This window comes from Thermobia domestica, chromosome 9, assembly GCF_964235325.1.
Source record: "Thermobia domestica chromosome 9, izTheDome1.hap1.1, whole genome shotgun sequence".
Lineage (NCBI taxonomy): Eukaryota > Metazoa > Arthropoda > Insecta > Zygentoma > Lepismatidae > Thermobia > Thermobia domestica.
In genome coordinates, this window is record NC_137462.1 from 15,243,819 (window position 1) to 15,268,002 (window position 24,184).

The 24,184-nt window shown below is 35.3% G+C and overlaps 1 protein-coding gene and 1 non-coding gene across 12 annotated transcripts in view; one reads left to right on the forward strand and one right to left on the reverse strand.

Annotated features, from left to right (window-relative positions):
* Positions 1–24,184, forward strand: part of LOC145694440 (zonadhesin-like) — an 86,973-nt gene that overhangs the window by 36,603 nt on the left and 26,186 nt on the right. For 9 of the 11 annotated variants that reach the window (XM_081770666.1, XM_081770665.1, XM_081770669.1 and 6 more), the window contains 4 exons: positions 7,320–7,352; positions 11,839–12,003; positions 13,008–13,040; positions 17,947–18,132. In XM_081770666.1, coding sequence (XP_081626792.1) covers positions 7,320–7,352; positions 11,839–12,003; positions 13,008–13,040; positions 17,947–18,132 — 417 coding nt within the window. The remainder of the gene's footprint in view (positions 1–7,319; positions 7,353–11,838; positions 12,004–13,007; positions 13,041–17,946; positions 18,133–24,184) is intronic. The other 2 variants (XM_081770674.1, XM_081770670.1) reach the window with 2 other exon arrangements.
* TRNAQ-UUG (transfer RNA glutamine (anticodon UUG)) lies at positions 12,558–12,632 on the reverse strand. Its single transcript has one exon. It is a non-coding gene; the product is annotated as a tRNA-Gln (tRNA).

Here is a 24,184-nt window from a genome sequence, read left to right on the forward strand (position 1 = left end):
TGGAAGCGTTTAATTTATACCACTTCAAGTTTTGGTACAAGATTAACGAATGAGATTAAAGCTATTCTTCGGACGTTTAATCTTCCAAAAGAACCCTCCTTCTTACATTTTACTGTTTTAGGTGTAGTGGATCGATTTTCGTTGAAGTCGGAAGTTATTGTGAATTAGAACCACTTCGGTTTTCGCTATCTATTACCATTTGCTCTATGGCGATAAATGGTAAAACCGGAAATGGTTTATTTTTCCGGTTTGATCGTCTATAGTTTGGTCTAAGTTTGTGATGATCCATTAAGTAGGGTGCTTCTTTCTTTTACTGTTTCTGCTGTATGTAGATAAGTTATTATTGAAACAGGAAGTTATAATGAATTTGAACCACTTGCTGTTTTAGTAAGGAGATGCGTATAGAATTAATACGTGCCCTTGAGGCGCTTAATCGATTGCAGAATACCGCTTATCACGATCTATAACCGTTTTTGTTGTATAGCGATCAACAGTAAAACTTGAAATGGTTTGTTTGAACCGCTTCCGGTTTGAGTAGATGATTCTAATAACAAATTAGTTTCATAACTTTTCATTCTCTATATTTTGAAACAAAATTGGTAATGATCCATCAAGTACAGGGTGTTCGAGAAGTCCTTCCCTGATTACAGAAATTGATAACTCAGGCTAGAAATGAGATAGAAATATGAAACTGTTGTTGAATTGTTTACAAACTATAAAAGTTTTGGTCACATCAGTACATTTCCACATGAGCGAAGAAGAATGGCCCGATAATTCGATCGTGCAATAACGCGCACCAAACATTCACCTTTGAACTGCCTCTGGTGAACTCCCTGACCTCCCTGGGGGGTTCTGAACCCCAAATGCGTACATTATGGCGATTCACTACTCCACTGACAAAGAATGTCGCTTCGTCGGAAAAGGCAATTCGTCTGAGATAACCATTATCGTTCTCAATACGTGATAGCATTTCGACCGCAAAGTCATATCGATGTGTACCGTCGTCGGGCAACAAGGCCTGAACGAATTGCACTTTGTAAGCACGAAACAATAAACGTTTGTGTAAAATGTCATGGATAGAGCTTTTTGGCATCTGTAATTCACGTGAGTCCCTGCGCACCGATTTCTTAAAACTTCTCAGAAAAGACTGCCGCACAGCCTCCACCGTGTCTGCTGAGGTTCTTGGTCGACCAGACCTCGGAAAGTCAGCAACCGACCCTGTGTTCTTGAACTTCTCATACCAGGCTTTAATGCTCTTGACATCAGGTGGAGTCCTCCCAAATGTTGTCTGGAACTGTCTCTGCACCGTGGTTGGTGATCGTGTCTCATGGTACCACAGGACACACTGTGCCTTTTCCTGGTTGGTTGGCATGGCTTCTTGGGCTTCTTACTTACGTACTACAAACCTAAAACAAATAAAATTGAGACTTGGTAAAAGAGAACAAACCTAACACAGACAAAAACTTTTATAGTTTGTAAACAATTCAACACCAGTTTCATATTTCTATCTTATATCTAGCCTGAGTTTTCAATTTCTGTTTTCAGGGAAGAACTTCTCGGACACCCTGTAGTTCTTGAATTTTTTGTCTTCCGGAAGAACACATACACGGACGAGGTAAATACAGGGTGTTTCGAAACAGCACCGACAACGTTTGGGGGGCAATTCAAGATAACAAGATCAGACAGAAAGCATAGATCAACCTGGGTGCACATATGCTTCCTTTCGGTGTTATAGGCTGCCAAAGACATGAAAAAAATGAACTTCACAAGTCCATAGCTCCATAACTATGGGTTCTTTAGTCGGTTCAAGACTTCACTTAGGAACTTGTATGTTCCCTATCTAAAAGTAAATGTTTTACAATCCTGCTGTAATTCTGCAACAATTTTTATAGAGGTAGTTGGTGAGAACTTCATATTATATGCCCGTAGCCAACATCTCTTAACAAAAATTGTTGTGTGAGTGTCTTATGATTCTAAAATATGGAGGTTTGGATAGGGTACATACTAGTTCCTAAGTGAAGTCTTGAACCGAGTACAGAAGGACCCATAGTTTTGAAACTATGGATCTTCAAAGTTCATTTTTTCATCTTTTTGGCAGATTGTAACTTCTAAAGGAAGCATTTGTGCACCCAGGTTTGTCTATATTTTTGTCTTATTTTGTTGTCCCAAACATTGTCGATGTTGTTTTGAAACACCCTGTATATGAAGGAGTTTTACGAAACCAAACTCCTTAAAGATCGATAGGTGAACGTATATATAGTTACTATGAAATATGTCGAATAAATAAGCCACTAAAATGGTTTTGTGTAATTTAGGTGAATTTATCACACTTTCATTAAGTAAAACAATTGTAAGGGCAGCCTTACTTTTGGGGTGGCTAGGCCTCCTTCAATCTCCCTCTAGTTACGCCTATATTGCTGCTTCTAGAAATCTAATCTTAGAGTTCTTTTAACTTTCATAACCAATTCAAGAATTCGTGGACTGGCGATTTTTCATTTTTGTTTTTCTTCATTGTTGAAATTGCATATTGTTGTTGTGAATATCGAGACCCATAATAATGAAGCGTTATCAGCAATTAACAGAAAAAGAAAATTAAAAACCGACATTGCCCTAACACTGGAATTGGTTTATTCCGGAAAGTTTGACCTCTGGAAACTTCAAATTAAAGAAGCAACTTTCACATTTTTTGCCCCGATAACAATTCATTAGACATATACGAAAATATTGGTGCGATCTACTTTTCGAGATCGTTGATTTATATTAACGTTAAGGGAACAAGAAGTTTTCTTTTGTGTGTGTAAATCACGTAAAAACTTATATAAGATAGAATAATTAGAAAAGATGGATGACATTTACAATTATTCTATGTCAGAAAGGCTCGGGCAGAAAGGCCCGTGTCAAAACGGCCCCGCGTCAAAACGGCCCGGGTCAGAGAGGCACTGCGACAAAAGGACCCGAGTCAAAAAGACCACGCGTCAAATGAGCCCCGCGTCAAAAGAACCGATTCAAAAGGGCCCCGCTAGGAAAGGGCCCGGCGACAAAAAGGCTCAAATGAAAAAGGCCCGGGTAGAAATGGTCCCATGTCTAGAAAGCCTGAAATTAAAACAGGAGTTGAAATCAAAGATGCACGAGGGGATAGTGTACTCTTAGTAAGTAGAAGTGTTTGTAAAATAGAAGGAAAAATATCAGTGGTTATTAGAAACAAAGAAAAACTTAAATGGTGATCTTAAGTTTGTTTGGTTTGCTGTTGGTTCTGCAACAATAGCTAACGCTTAAGTTGGTTCTCAATGTAAGTTTGCTTTTATCCATGTCTCTGAGTTTGTATTCTCGAGACATAGTAAAATCGGACTATATCTATTAATGACTATACCCTTACTTCTAAAATTCCATTTCTGCCCCTGAATCAAAGTAAAAAAACACCCATTATAAGAAGAATATTCCCTTGAAAATGTCTCTTTAATTTTGTTGTAAAAACATACATGTTGATCTCCATACAGGGCTAGTCAAATTTTTCGGACAGAACAATAATAATGATGTGTGTGGACGGAGGAAAATCAAATGTTGCAATTGGTGACAAACTGCGTTGATTTGGAGTGCATTCACCATGGAAACCATCTTGAATTCTTCTATATTGCAGATAGCACATTTTCTAAAGAAAAAGTCTGTGATTTTACATTTTAATTTAGGCTTTATACTCCCACAAATGAGAATGTGAACTCATTTTTGACACATAGCTATCCGTTTAAGAGGCAGGGTGTTTGACATATGTATGTAATAGAATAAAGTATCATGACACGGCAGTAACAAAGAGACAAGTGAACAAAGGAAAAGTAGTTTTTACAGGTTAGTATTGGTGTTAAAACTGCCTTAAATGATCATCGCAGCCAACTTGAATTCCACATTTATATTCCATACAATATTTTCAAATAGAAAGGGATATTTGTGTCGCATAAATGTTGGCTAGAATCTTCCAACAAACGATAATCTGGACCGACTTTTGACCAACCGCTATTCATTTACGATATAGTGTGTGCTACGTTTGACGTTTGTTTCTAGTAGACAGGCAACTAATAATTGGAAAGACAACTAATAAAGAGAGCTTCTTTGTGTTCTTAAAGTTTCTGTTCGCTTGCTTGCGTTTGTAAAACATTGTGAAGTTATCACATATGTTAATAGTAACTATAACTCATTTTAATAGTAAGTATATTTGTGATTAATTGTTAGTTAACGACAATTAAGCAAGAGAATGCTTTTAATATGCAGACTTGAATATTCGGTAGAGATCAACGACTTCGTTCAAATAGTAGTGAGTGGTAACAATGTTTTGTCTGCTCAGTGTATCGTACCATGTCGAGATAGTACGTGAAGGATATAATGGTAAAATTCCTAGAAAGAAACTATGTATTATCCAAATTAAGTATTATGAGATACTTAAATTTTCTAGAGCGTTCGAAAATGAAGCCAAAAATTGGTGGGATTCTGTTGTTTATCGAAAAATTTAATACAAACCTGCATGAATATGGGGATAGAATAATAGTATTTGACAAGTAAATGCAGAGATAAATGTCAAGATCTTCCCGCCTACTGTAAAGTACGGTCGATGAAGTGTATTGTTTTGGGTTATATATGTTCAGTGAGATGTTGAGAGTTAGTGTGTATTTATGAAATTCTGATAAGATAAATAAATCTTAACGTTCTTAGTTGGACTATTAATTTTATCAAGATATTGATTCCAAACAAAGTATATGTTATAAATAAATGATTGTTTTAAAACTGTCCAAAACTGAGTGAAAGCCCACCCCACAGTACCGGCTTTGAAACCACTGAGAAAATTTGGAACGAATTGCAACATAAGGGAAATATGTACGACTTATGGTGAAAGCGTTCTACGTACAGCGTGCAACAATATTTCCCCACATTATACCGGGAAAATTGTAACAACGATGCCGAAATGCTTAAAGAAAGTTATAAATCGTTGTGTGTTTCATATTAAATACTAACTGTATTACCTTGGAGGGATAAAATAACTTAAGGGACATTTATAGCTGCTTGTTTAATATCTGAATATTTATGTGATCAACAATGTCCACATCCCCATTCAATGCAGTTTTTCCAACAACGCACAATTGCAGCATTTGCTTTTCCTCTTGCAACACTCGCACATTATTACTGTCCTGATAGTTTTGTCTACTACACACAAATGTGAAACATACACACTTACATCATAAAATAACGAGGATTGGTATAAAATGAGTCATATTCTCGTTTGTCGGAAAATCCAGGCCGAAATTGATGTGCCATACATATTCTTTTCCATTTAAAAATATTGTGTGATAACCAATATGGCGGAATTCAAGATGGCTGTCATTATGTCCAGGTCCTCACTCAGTGCAGATTTTGCTTCAACACACACCTGCAACCTTTTACTTTTCTGCGTGTAGGTGTCTCGTTGCCTGTCCAGATACTTTGGTCTACTAGTTACAAATATCAAACGTAGCACCGTATCTCGCAACGAGTGAAAATATATTTTTTTAAAAAATGAGTTATTTTTCTCATATCTGCGAAGATTCTTCTCTAAATTGATGTGTCAAACTCCCCGTTCTATTCATAAAATATTGTGTACTATCAAATATAGCGGAATCCAAAGTATTTGCCATGAATTCCATACCCCATTCAATGCAGTTTTGCATCAATATTCATATGCAATATTTACTTTTCCTCCGTCCATGCGAATCGTTATTGATGATCTGTCATAATAGTTTTAACTAACCCTATATATTTTCCACATGTATGTTCTTTCAACACAAATTAATCAGATACTGTCCACATAATATTTTTCATCTAATAAATATTCTTATACTTCTGAGGTTTTTCAGGCTATATCTCAGGTTTCTTGACTTGGGGCTTTTTGTCGCGGGGCCATTTTGACCGATGTCCTTCTGACCCGGGCCCTCTTGACGCGGATCCATTTTGACACAGGCCCTTTTGCCATGAGGCCGTTTTCACTCCGGCATTTGTGTTCTCTCCCTCTGTCCGTGTCCTTCTGACGTGGCACCGAAAACAGTAAGACTCATACTTGGAAGTATATCAATGCTAGTGGCCACCATTTTCAACATTTGCTTTAGCCACCATTTGAAACATTTGAACAGGAAGTTCATTTTTTTAGATTGCGTTACAGCTTTACCTTTCCATAAACTAGCAAGTTGAAGAATAACTTTTCTGTGACAATTCCAAGTGTATATACGTTTATTGACGCATCCGTTTCTGCATTGTTACATGTATGTATGGATATAGGTATTATATGAATATTATGCCAGCCGCTGTCTTCATCCTGACGTTAGTGTATAGAAATGGCAACGAGATCCCCGGCGAATGCTAGTAATTTAAGAAATCAATTATTCTTTTGCATGGAAAAATATTTTATTTATTAACTGTTTCGCAATTTATATATAAATACATTTCAAGTACAGTCCCTTTTTTCATTTTCCAGTCTGCCCAGAGGCAGAAGTTCCTTACATTTTTGGCTGCGACACGTATTGTAATCAAGAAGAGAAGAGATGCTATCCACCTACAAACGGTTGCATATGCGAACCTGGTTATGTCCGTCAGAGCAAGGAAAATTGGAAATGTATTCCTCTGGAGTCATACCCACTTAATAATTATAAGTTAAATTAACTGTAATTAGTACTGTGTCTTAAAGTTGCTATTCGTATTTTCATGTATTGGAAGTGAGTTAGATAATTAAAATATAAGTCTGGCTGCATACATTCGCAATAAATTAATAACGAAAAAGAAGAAAATAAATTTGGAAGAAAGATTGAGGCTCAAAATTACGTTATCTCCAATACCTAATTCTATACTGATCGTAATATAATGTTATTTGATTATAGTTCAATATTTAAATATACATATATATCGGATAATTACATAAATATATAAACCGACCAATAATAATATGGAGTCTGGGACAAATATGTAATTGAGGTTGCATGTAAGCTTATGCCATTCTGAAGATTACAAACATAACAAATAATTGAGTAAGTATTGTTCGGTCTTTCTTTATCTCTGCTTTCGTCACTCAGGCACCTGGATGTAGAGATAACCGAGTTCGAAGTACATAATCTGTGAAGGGTGATCAAATTTTGCATCCAACACCAAAGGCAATGACACTAATAACTCAACTAATAGGGTTATTGTATGTTAAAATAACGTCCAAATTGAAAATGAAGCTAAAACAGATGTGCATACTGATTATACTTTTAAACAAATGGAAAAGAGGAAAAGTTATAATTAGTAATCATTATTTCTTTTATTTACAGCGCCTCCATGGAGATTGCCTTCAGAGAACTTGGGTAAGGAATTCGTTGACTTTGTTGGCAATGTTTTATTTGCTTTTTAATGTTGGGCTACTCAAAAAAGGATAGGATACATGACTAAGGCGGAATCCTTGAATGATGATGTTGGCAATTACATCAAACGTTTATTTCTAAAACAAAAACTGCTATAATATTGGTTGATGGGTATATTTTGATCATCATTTTCAATTTTCAGTGGGCATATGTGTAAGGGAATAGGGCGTTTTAAAAGTAAAAAAATCTTGGGACAGAAAATATTCCCTATCTTGTTAATGTGTTTCAACTCTTTGGAAAAATATGTTGTTTTCACGTGAGGTCTTAACGCAGACGGATCTCCAAAGCACACTTAGTGTTGTGTTTTATACCTCAAAGAATAGATATACAGAAGCTCTTCGTGGTACCATATGTTATTCATTAGACTATAGAATGAAGAAAGAATAAACTACATTAATATCATCCTTAATGATAACATGCATAATTCATTCTCGGTAGTAAGAAAAGTTTACAACTTTGTTCTAGGCAGTACAAGGTATCAATTTGTGTCTACATTGTAATAGAATCTACATTGATAATTATAAACGTCCATCACGGAGCATTAAAGAACGTAATCAATTACAAAGTAATAGTCTATGTCACTTAAGATATCCGCATTGTTATGAACTTCTTCTTTGAATACTTTACATATCAAAATGAAAGGAAAAATTTACAAGACAGTTGCAGAATCTTGAAGTTTGAAGTCAATTCTAATGATAACTTTGACCAGTGTAATGAACGTAATTTCTAGCTTCTCTTGTCTGCTAGCTATTATATCCCTTGTTTATTTTTCAGAGCGTTTAAATTGTTTACAACTTGTTGGATCAAATGATCCAATATATTTGAGGCTAACATTTTTATGTAGGCCTTATATCTGGAGAACTACAGATGGTGATCAGAAAAATGGAAACACCTGAACGAAATTGCAACTTACCAGATTAATATGGTGTCGGGCCACCTTTCGCCTTCAGAACAGCCTTGATGCGATGTGGGATGGAGGCATAGAGGTCGTGAATGGTAGCAAGTGAAAGTTTACAGAGAGAGAGAGAGAGAGAGAGAGAGAGAGAGCTCTAGAAATGGCACCTACAGTCAACACAGCGCTATTGTGTAGGTTAAAATAAAGTGAACATGCTATATAAAGATTTATAGACCGGTGAATACCTTAGCCTAAAAAGGGAATTAAAAAATTCACTATGTCGTAATATTGCATACTAACTTGGAACAATTAGCACTGCTCTACGAAGTCTTCAAGCAGTTACATCGATGGTTAAGCCAATAAGTGGTGCTAATGTCAATGGCTATCTATTTTAATTGCCATCCAGAAGGAGTAGATCTAACTATTTGATGGATTGGGAGATCTACGTTATAGTTCTTTGACTTGCACGTTGCCACATAGTGAAATTCGCGTTCCACACGAGTACTCAAAACATATAACATTATACATACTTTTCGCTTTATTTTGATTTATAGAATATTACTCTGGAGTCTCTGGGAGTCATTTTAGATCACCTGAGACATAGCGAACTCGCTTCTTGACTGAACGTTCGCACCTCTAAAGAAGTGTTAACACGAGCTAGCAGGGATTCCCCGCATTTGAATAAAAAAAATGATTGCTTTACAATAGCTTGATGCTCGTAGCGGAAGCGCCTTGTATCTTCCTAATTTGCCTCCTTTTGCGTGTAAATAGAACGCTCAGTTTTCTGTAAACTTTTGTTGTGGAAAGACAACGTTTTGCGGGGAAAGATCTTCACCGCGTGTGCAAGCCTTTCTAATTTTTGATGATCATACTATACTCGTGTTATTATATCTGTAATTAGAATAGAGTATGAAACGGGGCAGAGACGGGTTTTGGACCTATTTAACTCAATGAGGAGAAGAAGTTGGTGAAAGCATAGCTGAACCACCACAGCCATAATTTCCTATGTCAGATCGTGAAGGTTATGCGAATTCCATGGTCGGTGCTTTGGATGAACCTTCAAATTCATTAGTTTTCCAAAGGTGTTTACATTGAAATGTTTCGTCTGTTTTCATTCAGTATAATCTACCTTTGCATACATAGTTTCAAGAAGGAATAAAAACAGCTTTTGGAAAACAGTATTACAGTTTACGAGCAGAATAAATTTCTAAAGTGTGGGCAATTCCCTTCACCGCGTCTGATTATGTTTTTAAAATGTTAGTTTATTTCTTTGGAATATCAACACATTTGCGAAAAGATTTTTTGGCGCTCGCACAAAAGCAATTAAGACATTTCTTTATGTTTTTAACAAATAGATACATATGTTATACTGTTGTAAAAAAAACTAAACAAAGTATTTTCAAAGTTGAAATACATGGGAAGTTATTTTCACAGTGATGGAATCCCCGTATCGTGTGTGGTTGCGGCAATCAATAGGCGCTTGTGCTTGTGTTAATGAAGATTTTATTATGGTTTTCCTATTTCCTCCAGGATTCCAAATATTAAATACTAATTGTAAGCACTAGTAACACAGAGTACTGAGATACATTGAGATGCTGTCTACCCTTTTGAAAAAATAAAAGAACATAGTCTTAGAATTTACTTATTAATTAGAGTTGAGTTGATTTTGAGTTTAACGTCCCGTTCAGCAGCGAGGCTATATGAGACGTGGACCTACTGATTAACGTGGAATCCGAACCACATGAGCTCCCGCCGGGAATCGAACCCGGTTCTCCCACGCCAAAGGCGCGTACGCTAACCGCTTAGCCACGGAGGAGCTCACTTATTAATTAGAATCAATATACATTTCATGTAGAAAATATAGAAATGATTCAGTCGATGATCGCTTGATTAATAGTAATAGTGGTAGAATCAAATTGTAAAATGTATTGTTTTTGGAAACTAGGAGAGACAAATTCTGTCTATGCGAAAGAAGCTACAGAGAGACATCAAGAAATATGTCTCAAAGCGGCTGAAACAAATTGGTGGAGCTTCCATTTGAAAGCGGCCGGCACATGTACTTTTGAGCACATTTCACACTGAGAAATATTTTCTATTGTGTACTCCTAATAATGATGTTAATTTTCACTGGATCCTGTTTCCATTTCGTATTTCTATTTATGGCACATCCATCCTAATATGATTCTCTTATTTGCACTTAGGTTGCCCTAGTGTTCTTCTCCAGAAGGGATTTCCATTGAAAATTTTCAAAGCATTCCTATTTTCTTTTATACTGGATACATGACCTGTTCACCTCCGCCTCCCAGACTTAATAACCCAACAATGCTTGCTAAATGATCTTCGCATATAACTTCGCATTCCACATATAACTTCGTACTTTCGCTCACTGACCGTTTTGAAAGGAATTTGCATATTTAAGCACTACATCACAAATTTGAGTGAAGCAGTAACCACTAAAGCATATTAAAAGCCAAATAAATAAGGCAAGGAAGTGAAATGAATGACAAAAAACCTGAAAATTGCTCGTAAGAGATTAATTCTTTTGTATGTTGGAAAAGTCATTCCAAAATTATAAATTATGTAATTATAATTGCTTAGAGTGCTTAGTGTAGATTAATTTATTCTTTCTGAATGTCGAAAAGTGTATCGAACGTTACTTACTTCTTACGTTAGACGAGGATGTTAAAGAGGAATTATAGAATTGATCCAAATCTGCATCAAACGTTTACAATTTTCCAAAGGATGTCACACATTCGAGTTCCCAGGAACCGGAATCACAACAGGAAACATATCAAATCATATCAAACATTAATATTCCTTTCTGCATCAGGATGAGTTTTCAAGAAGAGTGTTTAGTTTTTCTGTGATAGAACTGCGATTTATTTGGATAAAATTATTCACTGTTGCTTCGTCGAACAGTAAACAGGCGGAATTAGTGAGCAACATTACATAAAACATGGAATCAGTAAATACAATAAATCCACTATACATTCCTACTACCTAAAAGCGATTCGAATCATGCAAGGTTTCTTTACCAGCCACCAGAGAGAAAACAATCTACACAAAACTAACTAACTAACTAACTCTAGAGCCTACGGAGCCCGGAGGTTCATCGTCGCGTTCACGAAAGCACTATTTTTAACATTTACTTTAACCACCATTTGAAACATTTATTTGAACAGGAAATTCATTTTTTTAGATTGTGTTACAGCTTTACCTTTCCAGAAACTTAAACTTGCAAGTTGAAGAACAAATTTTCTGTGACTATTCCAAGTGTGTATACGTTTATTGACGCATCCGTTTCTGCACTGTTACATGTATGTACGGATATAGGTATTTTATGAATAGTATGCCAGCCGTTGTCTTCATCCTGACGTTAGTGTTTAGAAATGACGATGAGATCCCCGGCAAATGCTAGTATTTTAAGAAATCAATTATTCTTTTGTATGGAAAAAATATTTTATTTATTAACTTTTTCGTAATTTATATATAAATACATTTCAAGTACAATCCCATTTTTTTTTCATTTTCCAGTCTGTCCAGAGGGAGAAGTTCCTTTTAATTCTGAGAGCTGCGAAACGTATTGTAATCAGGAAGAGAGGATATGTTACCCTCCTACAAATGGTTGCGTATGTGAACCTGGTTATGTCCGTCAGAGCAAGGAAAATTGGGAATGTATTCCTCTGGAGTCATGCCCACGTAATAATTATAAGTTAAATTAACTGTAATTAGTACTGTGTCTTAGAGTTGCTATTCGTATATTCATGTATAGGAAGTGAGTTAGATAATTAAAATATAAGTCTGACTGCATACAGTCGCAGTAAATCCATGAACGAAAAAGAAGAAAATAAATTTGGAAGAAATATTGAGGTTCAAAATTACATTATCTCCAATATCTAATTCTATACTGATCGTAATATAATGTTATTTGATTATAGTTCAATATTTAAATATACATATATATCGGATAATTACATAAATATATAAACCGGCCAATAATAATATTGAGGGGATTTAGGATTTAGATTTCTGGGCTTTCGGCATCTAAGGCCATTTAGCCCTTCACGATTTGAGGGATGACGTCCCTCGGCGAGCACACTATCCGGGAAAGGGAAGGAAGAAAGGATTGGGGAAGGAAGGAAGCGGCCTGGGACCTGTAAGTTAGGTACCACACTGGTGGGAATGAGGAAAACCCAGGAAAATCTCATTCAGGGTGGCTGGCCTGAAAAAGCTGTTACACTTTTTCGACCGAGTGACCCCACCGGGAATCGAACCCTGGACCGCTCGCACCAAAGGCGAGAGCGTTAGCGACTACGCTACGCGGGGCCACGATAATAATATTGAGTCTGGGACAAATATGTAATTGAGGTTCCATGTAAGCTTATGTTATTCTGAAGATTACAAACATGATAAATAATTGAGTATCATTCGGTCTTTGTTTATCGCTGATTTCGTCACTCAGGGAGCCGGATTTAGAGATTAACAGGGTTCGAAGTACATAATCTGTGAAGAGGGATAAATTTTGCATCCGACACCAAAGGCAATGACACTAATCACTCAACTAATAGGGTTATTATAATATGTTAAAATAACGTCCAAATTGAAAATGAAGCTAAAACAGATGTGTATACTGATTATACTTTTAAACAAATGGAAAAGACGAAAAGTTATAGTTAGTAATCATTATTTTCTTTTATTTACAGCGCCTCCATGGAGATTACCTTCAGAGAACTTGGGTAAGGAATTCGTTTACTTTTCTGGCAATGTTTTGTTTGCTTTTTAATATTGGGGTACTCAAAAAAGGATAGGATACACGACAAAACCGAAATCTTTGAACGATGGAGTACGCAATTACATCAAACGTTAATTTATAAAGCAAACCTGCTATAATATTGGTTGATGGGTTTATTTTGATTGCCATTTTCAATTTCCAGTGGACATATGTGTAAAGCAATAGGACATTTTAAAAATAAAAAAATCGTGGAAGGGAAAATATTTCCTATCCTGTTCATGTGTTTCAACTCTTTGGAAAAATATGTTGTTTTCACGTGAGGTCTTAACGCAGACAGATATCCAAAGCACACTTAGTGTTGTGTTTTATACTTCAAAGAATAGATATATAGAGGCTCTTCGTTGTACCATATGTTATTGATTAGACTATAGAATGAAGGAAGAAAGGACTACATTAATATCATCCTTAACCCTCAAAGGACCAAGGGGGGGCTATAAAATGTATACACGAAACGGGTTGACGCTTGGTCCTGCGAGGGTTAATGACAACATGTATAATTCATTCTCGGTAGTAAGAAAAATTTACAACTTCGTTCTAGGTAGTACAAGGTATCAATTTGTTTTTACATTGTTAGAATCTACATTGATAATTATACACGTCCAGCATGGAGCATGAAAGAACGCAATCAATTACAAAGTGATAGCCTATCTCATGTAAGACATCTCCATTGTTATGAACTTCTTATTTGAATACTTTACATAACAAAATGAAAGGAAAAATTTACAAGAAGACAGTTGCAGAATCTTGAAGTTTTAAGTCAATTCTAATGATAACTTTGACCAGTCTAATGAGCGTAGTTTTTAGCTTATCTTGTCTCCTAGCTATTATATCCCTTGTTTATTTTTCAGGGCGTTTAAATTGTTTACAACTTGTTGGATCAAATGATCCAATATATTTGAGGCTAAAATTTCTATGTAGGCCTTATATCTGGAGAACTACAGATGGTGATCAGAAAAATGAAAACACCTGAACGAAATTGCAACTTACCAGATTAATATGGTGTCGGGCCACCTTTCGCCTTCAGAACAACCTTGATGCGATGTGGGATCGAGGCATAGAAGTCGTGAATGGTAGCAAGTGAAATTTTACATAGAGAGAGAGAGAGAGAGAGAGAGAGTGCTCTAGAAATGGCACCTACACTCAACACAGCGCTATTGTGTAGGACAAAATAAAGTGAACATGCTATATAATGATTTACGGACCGGTGAATACCTTAGCCTAAAAAGGGAATAAAAAATTCACTATGTCGTAATATTGCGTACTAACTTGGAACAATTAGAACTGCTCTACGAAGTCATCAATCACTTACAACGATGATTAAGCCAATAGGTGATGCTTAGTGTCAATTTCTATCAATTTTAACTGCCATCTACAAGGAGTAGATCTAACTGTTTAATGAACTGGGAGATTAACTTTATAGTGCTTTGTCTTCCACGCTGCCACATAGTGAGATTCGCGTCTCCAGACTAGTACACAAAAAAATATTATATATAATTTTCGCTTCATTTTGACTTATAGAATATTACTCTGGAGTCCCTGGGAGTCATTTTTAGATCACCCGAGACATAGCGAACTCGCTTCTTGACTGAACGTTCGCACCTCTAAAGAAGTGTTAACACGAGCTAGCAGGGATTCCCCGCATTTGAATAAAAAAAAATTGATTGCTTTACAATAGCTTTATGCTCGTATCGCAAGTGCCTTGTATCTTTCTAGTTTGCCTCCTTTTGCGTATAAATAGAACGCTCAGTTTTCTGTAAACTTTTGTTGTGGAAAGACAACGTTTTGCGGGGAAAGATCTTCACCGCGTGTGCAAGCCTTTCTAATTTTTGATGATCATACTATACTCGTGTTATTATATCTGTAATTAGAATAGAGTATGAAACGGGGCAGAGACGGGTTTTGGACCTATTTAACTCAATGAGGAGAAGAAGTTGGTGAAAGCATAGCTGAACCACCACAGCCATAATTTCCTATGTCAGATCGTGAAGGTGATGCGAATTCCATAGGCGGTGCTTTGGATGAACCTACAAATACATTAGTTTTCCAAAGGTGTTTACATTGAAATGTTTCGTCTGTTTTCATTCAGTATAATCTACCTTTGCATACGTAGTTTCAAGAAGGAATAAAGACCGCTTTTGGAAAACAGTATTATAGGTTACGAGGGGAATAAATTTCTAAAGTGTGGGCAATCCTCGTCACCGCGTGTGCTTATGTTTCTTAAAAAATAGCTTATTTCTTCGCAATTTCAACATATTTGCAAAAGCATTTTCGGGGCTCATACAAAAGCGATTAACACATTTTCTTGAGGTTTGTAACAAATAGTTATATATTAATATTTCAAAACCAAATACCTTCAAAGTTGAAATTTATGGGAAGTTATTTCCACAGTGATGGAATTCCCGTACCGCGTGTGATTGCGGCAAACAATAGGCGCGTGTGCTTGTGTTAATGAATTTTGTAACGAAATATGTAATTTTATTATGGTTTTCCTTGCTCCTCCAGGATTCAACTCCAAACATTAAAAGCACAAGTAACGTAAAGTGCTGTGAGACATTAAGATGCTATGTACCGATTGAAAATAAAGAACGTAGTTTTAGAATTTACTTATTAATAAGAATCAATATACATTTCATATAGAAGTAATAGAAATAGTTCAGTCGATGATTGCTTGATTAATAGAAATAGTGGTAGAATCAAATTTGTAAAAAGTTTTATTTTTGAAACCTGGTAAAGACAAATTCTGTTTATGCGAAAGAAGCTACAGAGAGACATCAAGAAATATATCTCACAGCGGCTGAAACAAATCGGTGGAGCTTCCGTTTGAAAGCAACTAGCACATGTACTTTTGAGGGCTTCTCACAGTGAGAAATATTTTCTACGGTGTACTCCTTCTAATAATGATGTAGTTAATTTTCACTGGATCCTGTTTCCATTTCGTATTCCTATTTATGCGACATCCATCCTAATATGATCCTCTTATCTGCACATAGGTTGCCCTAATGTTCTTTTCCAGAAGGGATTTCTATTGAAAACTTTCAAAGCATTCCTACTTTCTTTTATACTGGATACATGACTTGTTCACCTCCGCGTCCCAGACTTAATAACCCAACAATGCTTGCTAAATGATCTTCGCATATAACTTCGCATTCAGCATATAACTTCGTACTTTAATAATAAAAAAACGGAAATTTGCTCCTAAGAGACTAATTCTTTTGTATGTTGGAAAAGTCATTCGAAAATTATAAATTATAAATCATGAATTATAAGTGCTTATGTTAGTGTAGATTGATTTATTCTTTCTAAATGTCGAAACGTTTATCGAACATTGCTTACTTCTTACGTTAGACGAGGATGTTAAACAAGAATTATAGAAATGATCCAAATCTGCATCAAAAAGATTACGACTTTTTCAAAGGATATCACACCTCCGTGTTGGTTGAAACCGGAATCACAACTGGAAATAAATAAAATAATATCAAACATTAACATCCGTTTCTGAACCAGGATGAATTTTTAAGAAGAGTGCTTTGTTTTTCTGTGATAGAACTGCGATTTATTTGGGTAAAATTATTCACTGTTGCTTCTTCGAACAGTCAGCAGACGTAATTAGTGAACAACATTACATAAAACTTGGAATCCGTCAGTACAAGAAATCCGCTATAGATTTCTACTACCTAAAAGTGATTCGAATGATGCAAGGTTTCCTTACCAGCCACCAGGGAGAAAAAATCTACACTAAAGTAGTTAACTAACTAACTAACTCTAGAGCCTATGGAGCCCGGAGGTTCATCGTGGCGTTCACGAAAGTTCTCCACTAAATTCTATCCTTAGCCAAGTGTTTTCTTAGCCATGTGTGCCTACGTCTTACTAATGGTTGTTTTCCGATTGGACTTTGAAACCGATCCTAATTACTCCCATCCTGGCTACATGATCGACCCACTTGATCCTCCTAGATTTGATGACCCTAACAATGTTTGGTAAACCGTATAAATTATGTAGTTCCTCGTTATAAAATTTCCGCCATTCCCCATTCCCGTTCTTCTTGGGTCTAAATATACGTCTCTGGATCTTGTTCTCTATTATTTCCAGTCTACATTCTTCCCTCAGGGCAAGCGACAACGTTTCGACACTCATTAAGACTACCAGATTTGATTTGAAAGCACTATATTCGCAACTATGTTTAAAATACGATTAAATTTATTTTCAATGTTTCACATGTTTTTATGCAAAGTGTATATCTTTGTATGTTGACAAGAAGTTGTTGGAGGTATATCCCATAGCATTATCTCCAGTCAGCTGTGATACCAAAACCAATGGAATTGCTAGCAACATTGAAATACTTTATTAGCTCTTATCACACTTCAGAAGACCAATCGTAATGTACAGCCCTCTTATTTTACATATTTCAGTAATTCAGTAGAAATATAATTTTGGAATTTTGTCCTTAATTTACAGAATTAACATGATTCATTTCGGTGGAAAATATAAATTTAAAATTATTGGAATTTAAACAGACATAAAAGTTAATAGTGTAACCTTTAAATAATCACTTAGATTAATCTTCTTCTATTGTTCATAAATCTTATAGTGTTTAGCCCGATGATAGAGCACATTCAAATATAACTATCTTAATATTTGTTTTATATATATTGCTCAATTTTCTGCAAATGACCTGACAATAAAGGAAGAATATCTGGTGAATGTGATTGTGACCCTAGCCTCTTGGTCAAGATAATATAAAATTATGTAAAAAATGAATATATTACAAAATATAAATACTACAAGATATAGCATTATTGCCTGTAGAAATTGATTCGAAAGATATTGATTTTGCTTATTATTTCTTACAGTTAAATGTGGAGAAAATGAACATCCCACTGATCCTACTGATCCTAGTGACTTCGACATTTCTTGTCAAGATTTGCGAGTATTGACCGACGTCGGAGTAGGTTCTATTTCTAAGAGAATATGTACGTGTAATGTCGGTTATTTTTTGAACCAGAAAACTGGAAAATGCATTCCACCATCACAATGTGGTAAGACAATGTATTAGTTATTTCTATTAGATAAAGTCCTATACTCTGTTCTGTGGTTTCCTAGTTTCAATACCTAGAGCATGTATTCGCACCCTTTCCACCAAGAAAAATGAAGGTCAGCATTTCTAAGAAACTATATATTAATTGAACTTTGATACAATATGATAGATAGACAGACAGACAGACTTGGAGACAGACAGATAGATGTCGAAAACGTTACATAGAGACCTGTAAGGAAATCTAGTCTGGGGTCGAAGTTATCTTTGTAACGGAAGAGTGGTCTCTTTGTAACATCGATAATAATAACCAGATTCTGTGCATCATTCATGGTCTTTTCGTAACATTCATTGCTACCACTTCACCTAAAATCATAATTTGTAATTCCGCATTTAAAAGTCAAGATGGCTTATTTTCGACTCTGTACTGAGATGCACTTACGATATGGTGTCAGTTAAGTTTATTTCTGTACCTTCAGCTTTCTTCGTTTAAGATATTTCTCAGTAATCATCTTTTTCTCACTCTCTATATTTCTTTGTCGTCTCTATATAAAGACAATTTATAATGTTCAGTCGAACTATCTCATGCTCGAATTGCAAGCGCTTCTCATAGAGGTCGGTCAGTATAGGAAAGATTACATGCTAGCGAATATTTCCTCTCGTAGACGGCTAGTACTTAAACGAGTACATTAGTGAGATCAGATTAATCATGGAATGACCAAACTCTTTTATATGAGTCTGTATACTGTACGAGTTTCAACTGGAAGCAAAAAGAAAGAAATCTAAATAAGATAGTTTAAGCAAGCAGTAGTACCACGTGTACACCGTGTGAAGGAGTTGGGTTTTTATGGTGAAATATTTTCTCAGTACTGTAACCAGAAATGGTAGTAGATTTCAAGCACTTTAGCTTTTCGTAAAGATTTTAGAGTAGAAAGAGAATGTTTATCGAGAAACTTAATTGGTTATAAAACTACTTCTTGGTATCAGTTATTATTCCACTTGTGTGGAGATCAATATTGAAACCTGAAGTGTTAATTACTACCACTTCAGTTTAAATAGAATATGGGCGGAAGCGATTGAACCAGTTACTGAACCACTAAATCGATTCTAAAAAGCGCTTCTCGATCAAGGTTACTAGAGAACAGGTTGCCTCGAAACACTTCGGTTTAAGTTCGGAGGGAGTCTGTGAAGATCGTAATACGTCACCCGTAGACCAAACGCTTTGAACACACTTGAGAACTCTATGATCATCCTACAGTTTTAAATGCACTAAATAGAATTAGAATGATTATTTTAGACAATAATCCTGGCGTACTGAAAATTAACAAAAACACAAATACTGTCGAAATTAAAGACTTTATTTTAAGTAAATTTCTTTTAAAATATGGTGTTCTACGTACTGATGAAATGCTGAAGACAATGACCGAGGACAAGGATGTGCTTAACTCAAGTGTTCTCCATTGAGACACAATCAGCAACGGAAGAAGCTGGACTGGCGTATATAGCAGGTTGGCTTGCAATAATAATAATAATAATAATAATAATAATAATAATAATAATAATAATAATAATAATAATAATAATAATATATTTATTTATTTATTTTTAGTGCCATGAACAGCCAGATAGCAAAAATACAGCACTTAGTCATAGAACTAAGGGTTATAACACACATCTTATATTCCTTTTAATATTAACAATACATTTGTTTCGACGATAGGAGGTCATTATCTATCTTAAAATATATACATAATTTTATGACTTCTATCTTTTCTCGATAAACATAATTACTTCATTATTCATTAAAATAGTTAGTCAATTTCCTTAAAATTGTCCTTAAAACAAGGATGCCGTCAAACATACAAATATACTATAAAAATATACATACCTATTAAAATCTATACGTCTGTACAATAAATACAATTATCCCGATAATATATTAAAAGAACTTGTCAGTTTTCTTAAGATTACAGAATTTTTATAGAATAGAATAGAATAAAGATATATAATAATAATAATAATAATAATAATAATAATAATAATAATAATAATAATAATAATAATAATAATAATAATAATAATAAAAATAATAATAATAATAATAAAGAATATGCAAAAATACACCCTCATTTAAGTAATCAGTACAATAAAAATGTTCTCGTTCATCACTCTTCACCATCATCGATTCAAAGCAGTGGTGCAGCCACGGGGGGCACCGAAGCCAGACCCCTCAATTTTTTTTCCTGGACCACCGAAATGACTAGCTTTTAAAACACGATCGTCAGATTATCTCGCTTCAGTTATTTAAAAATAACAAATTACATATAATTAATAATCGTTAAATTATTTACCGATCGAATAGTATGGTATCTCTTCTGTGTAAGAAATGACCAAATGTAGAGCTTGCTGCCACATTTGCTACAATCGATTGATCCAGTATTCCTCTGCGGGTCATGTCCAATATGAAGCATTAAAATATTTTACATAGGCATATTTTAAAATAATTGTCAATCTATGCTAATATGTGATTTTGTATAATGTTTTAGTCAAGAATAATAAATAAATATTTTTGTCAGGAAATCTTAAAGAAATTAAGCGAAATTTCAAGGAATGTAGATAGGTTCTATGCAAAGTGGCTTAAATTGTAATAGTTATGCCCAAAGGCATAACATTTGGCCCGCAGCTGTAGTTCTTGGTTAAGCATAATAAAAACTACTTGGTACATAATATTTTTGGAGAAAAAGCAAAAACCAAAGCTTCAAAAAATGTTTTTGGTTTTCCGGACGGAAACGAAAAATTTTCGGTTTTTTCAGGCCTCAAAGTCACTAACTGTAACACTTTCTTTGGCTTGATAAATCGAAAATTGTCTTCTCCCCCTCGCAAAAATGCCGGGCCCCTCGTAGATAAGTGTGCTGGCTACACCCCTGATTCAAAGCTTGTCTCATGGCCATCTCACATAGCCCACTGAAGAGTGCTTTCGTGTGTAAAAGATATGCAAGAACAGTTTTCATTTGACCATGGAAGAACAGTGCGTATGGGAAAAGATACCATGAAATGTCTAAAGAGGATTATTTGTGGGAGTAATGCTAATGTGAATTCTGAAATAGTGACTACATTTGTGCGAATGAGAACATATGCCAAAATTAAGTTTTTGAATAGTTTGGCAAAACAGAAAGGGTTTCTGTACAAAGAGAAGGAAGCACTCAGGACAAACGGGAGAAAAACTCAGGAAACTTGTCCAGTGAGGTAAGGTTTCTAACAATAAAATATTATCGTAAAACACAATTATTATTATAAATTCTGTTCCCAATCATTATTCTATGTAGTAAATTACAGACACTTAAGTTTGATTCTGCATGCAAGCAAAAAAATGAGTTGACTATGTAACGTTAATTCAGTATAGGACTTCTCACACGAAGACCCTCTTCCTTATTCTTAAGTGGGAAAAAAACGGACGACAAATTTTTTGCGTGCTTCACGGGTCTATAAATGACGTCATTCCGGGACAGCCTATGACCGTGCAGCATGGTTAAGAGGCAACCTGTTCTCTAGTAACCTTGCTTCTCGATATATATATAAAAAAAATTATTCTTTTCAGATAAGTATTGAAACTGGAAGCGTTTAATTTATACCACTTCAAGTTTTGGTACAAGATTAACGAATGAGATTAAAGCTATACTTCGGACGTTTAATCTTCCAAAAGAACCCTCCTTCTTACATTTTACTGTTCTAGGTGTAGTGGATCGATTTTCGTTGAAGCCGGAAGTTATTGTGAATTAGAACCACTTCGGTTTTCGCTATCTATTACCATTTGCTCTATGGCGATAAATGGTAAAACCGGAAATGGTTTATTTTTCCGGTTTGATCGTCTATAGTTTGGTCTAAGTTTGTGATGATTCATTAAGTAGGGTGCTTCTTTCTTTTACTGTTTCTGCTGTATGTAGATAAGTTATTATTGAAACAGGAAGTTATAATGAATTTGAACCACTTGCTGTTTTAGCAAAGAGATGCGTATAGAATTAATACGTGCCCTTGAGGCGCTTAATCGATTGCAGAATACCGCTTATCACGATCTATAACCGTTTTTGTTGTATAGCGATCAACAATAAAACTTGAAATGGTTTGTTTGAACCGCTTCCGGTTTGAGTAGATGATTCTAATAACAAATTAGTTTGATAACTTTTCATTCTCTATATTTTGAAAAAAAAATTGGTAATGATCAATCAAGTAGTTGTTGAATTTTTTTATCTTCCGGAAGAACACATACACGGACGAGGTAAATACAGGGTGTTTCGAAACAACACCGACAACGTTTGGGGGGCAATTTAAGATAACAAGATCAGACAGAAAGCATAGATCAACCTGGGTGCACAGATGCTTCCTTTTGGTGTTATAGGCTGCCAAAGACATGAAAAAAAAAATGAACTTCACAAGTCCATAGCTCCATAACTATGGGTTCTTTAGTCGGTTCAAGACTTCACTTAGGAACTTGTATGTTCCCTATCCAAAAGTAAATGTTTTACAATCCTGCTGTAATTCTGCAACAATTTTTATAGAGGTAGTTCGTGAGAACTTCATATTATATGCTCGTAGCCAACATCTCTTAACAAAAATTGTTGTGTGAGTGTCTTATGATTTTAAAATATGGAGGTTTGGATAGGGTACATACTAGTTTCTAAGTGAAGTCTTGAACCAAGTACAGAAGTACCCATAGTTTTGAAACTATGGATCTTCAAAGTTCATTTTTTCATCTTTTTGGCAGATTGTAACTTCTAAAGGAAGCATTTGTGCACCCAGGTTTGTCTATACTTTTGTCTTATTTTGTTGTCCCAAACATTGTCGATGTTGTTTTGAAACACCCCGTATATTAAGGAGTTTTACTAAACCAAACTCCTTAAAGATCGATAGATGAACGTATATATAGTTACTATGAAATATGTTGAATAAATAAGCCACTAAAATGGTTTTGTGTAATTTAGGTGAATTTATCACACTTTCATTAAGTAAAACAATTGTAAGGGCAGCCTTGCTTTTGGGGTGGCTAGGCCTCCTTCAATCTCCCTCTAGTTACGCCTGTATTGCTGCTTCTAGAAATCTAGTTTTTTAACTTTCATAACAAATTCAAGAATTCGTGGAATGGCGATTTTTCATTTTTGTTTTTCTTCATTGTTGAAATCGCATATTGTTGTTGTGAATATCGAGACCTATAATAATGAAACGTTATCAGCAATTAACAGAAAAAGAAAATTAAAAACCGACATTGCCCTAACTCTGGAATTGGTTTATTCCTGAAAGTTTGACCTCTGGAAACTTCAAATTAAAGAAGCAACTTTCACATTTTTTGCCACGATAAAAATTCATTAGACATATACAAAAATATTGGTGCGATCTACTTTTCGAGATCGTTGATTTATATTAACGTTAAGGGAACAAGAAGTTTTCTTTTGTGTGTGTAAATCACGTAAAAACTTATATAAGATAGAATAATTAGAAAAGATGGATGATATTTACAATTTTTCTATGTCAGAAAGGCCCGGGCAGAAAGGCCCGTGTCAAAACGGCCCCGCGTCAAAACGGCCCGGGTCAGAGAGACACTGCGACAAAAGGGCCCGAGTCAAAAAGACCACGCGTCAAATGAGCCCCGCGTCAAAACGGCGCCGGTCAAAAAACCGATTCAAAAGGGCCCCGCGACAAAAAGGATCAAATAAAAAAGGCCCGGGTAGAAATGGTCCCATGTCTAGAAAGCCTGAAATTAAAACAGGAGTGGAAATCAAAGATGCACGAGGGGATAGTGTACTCTTAGTAAGTAGAAGTGTTTATAAAATAGAAGGAAAAATATCAGTGGCTATTAGAAACAAAGAAAAACTTAAATGGTGATCTTAATTTTGTTTGGTTTGCTGTTTGTTCTGCAACAATAGCTAACGCTTAAGTTGGTTCTCAATGTAGGTTTGCTTTTATCCGTGTCTCTGAGTTTGTATTCTCGAGACATAGTAAAATCGGACTATATCTATTAATGACTATACCGTTACTTCTAAAATTCCATTTCTGCCCCTGAA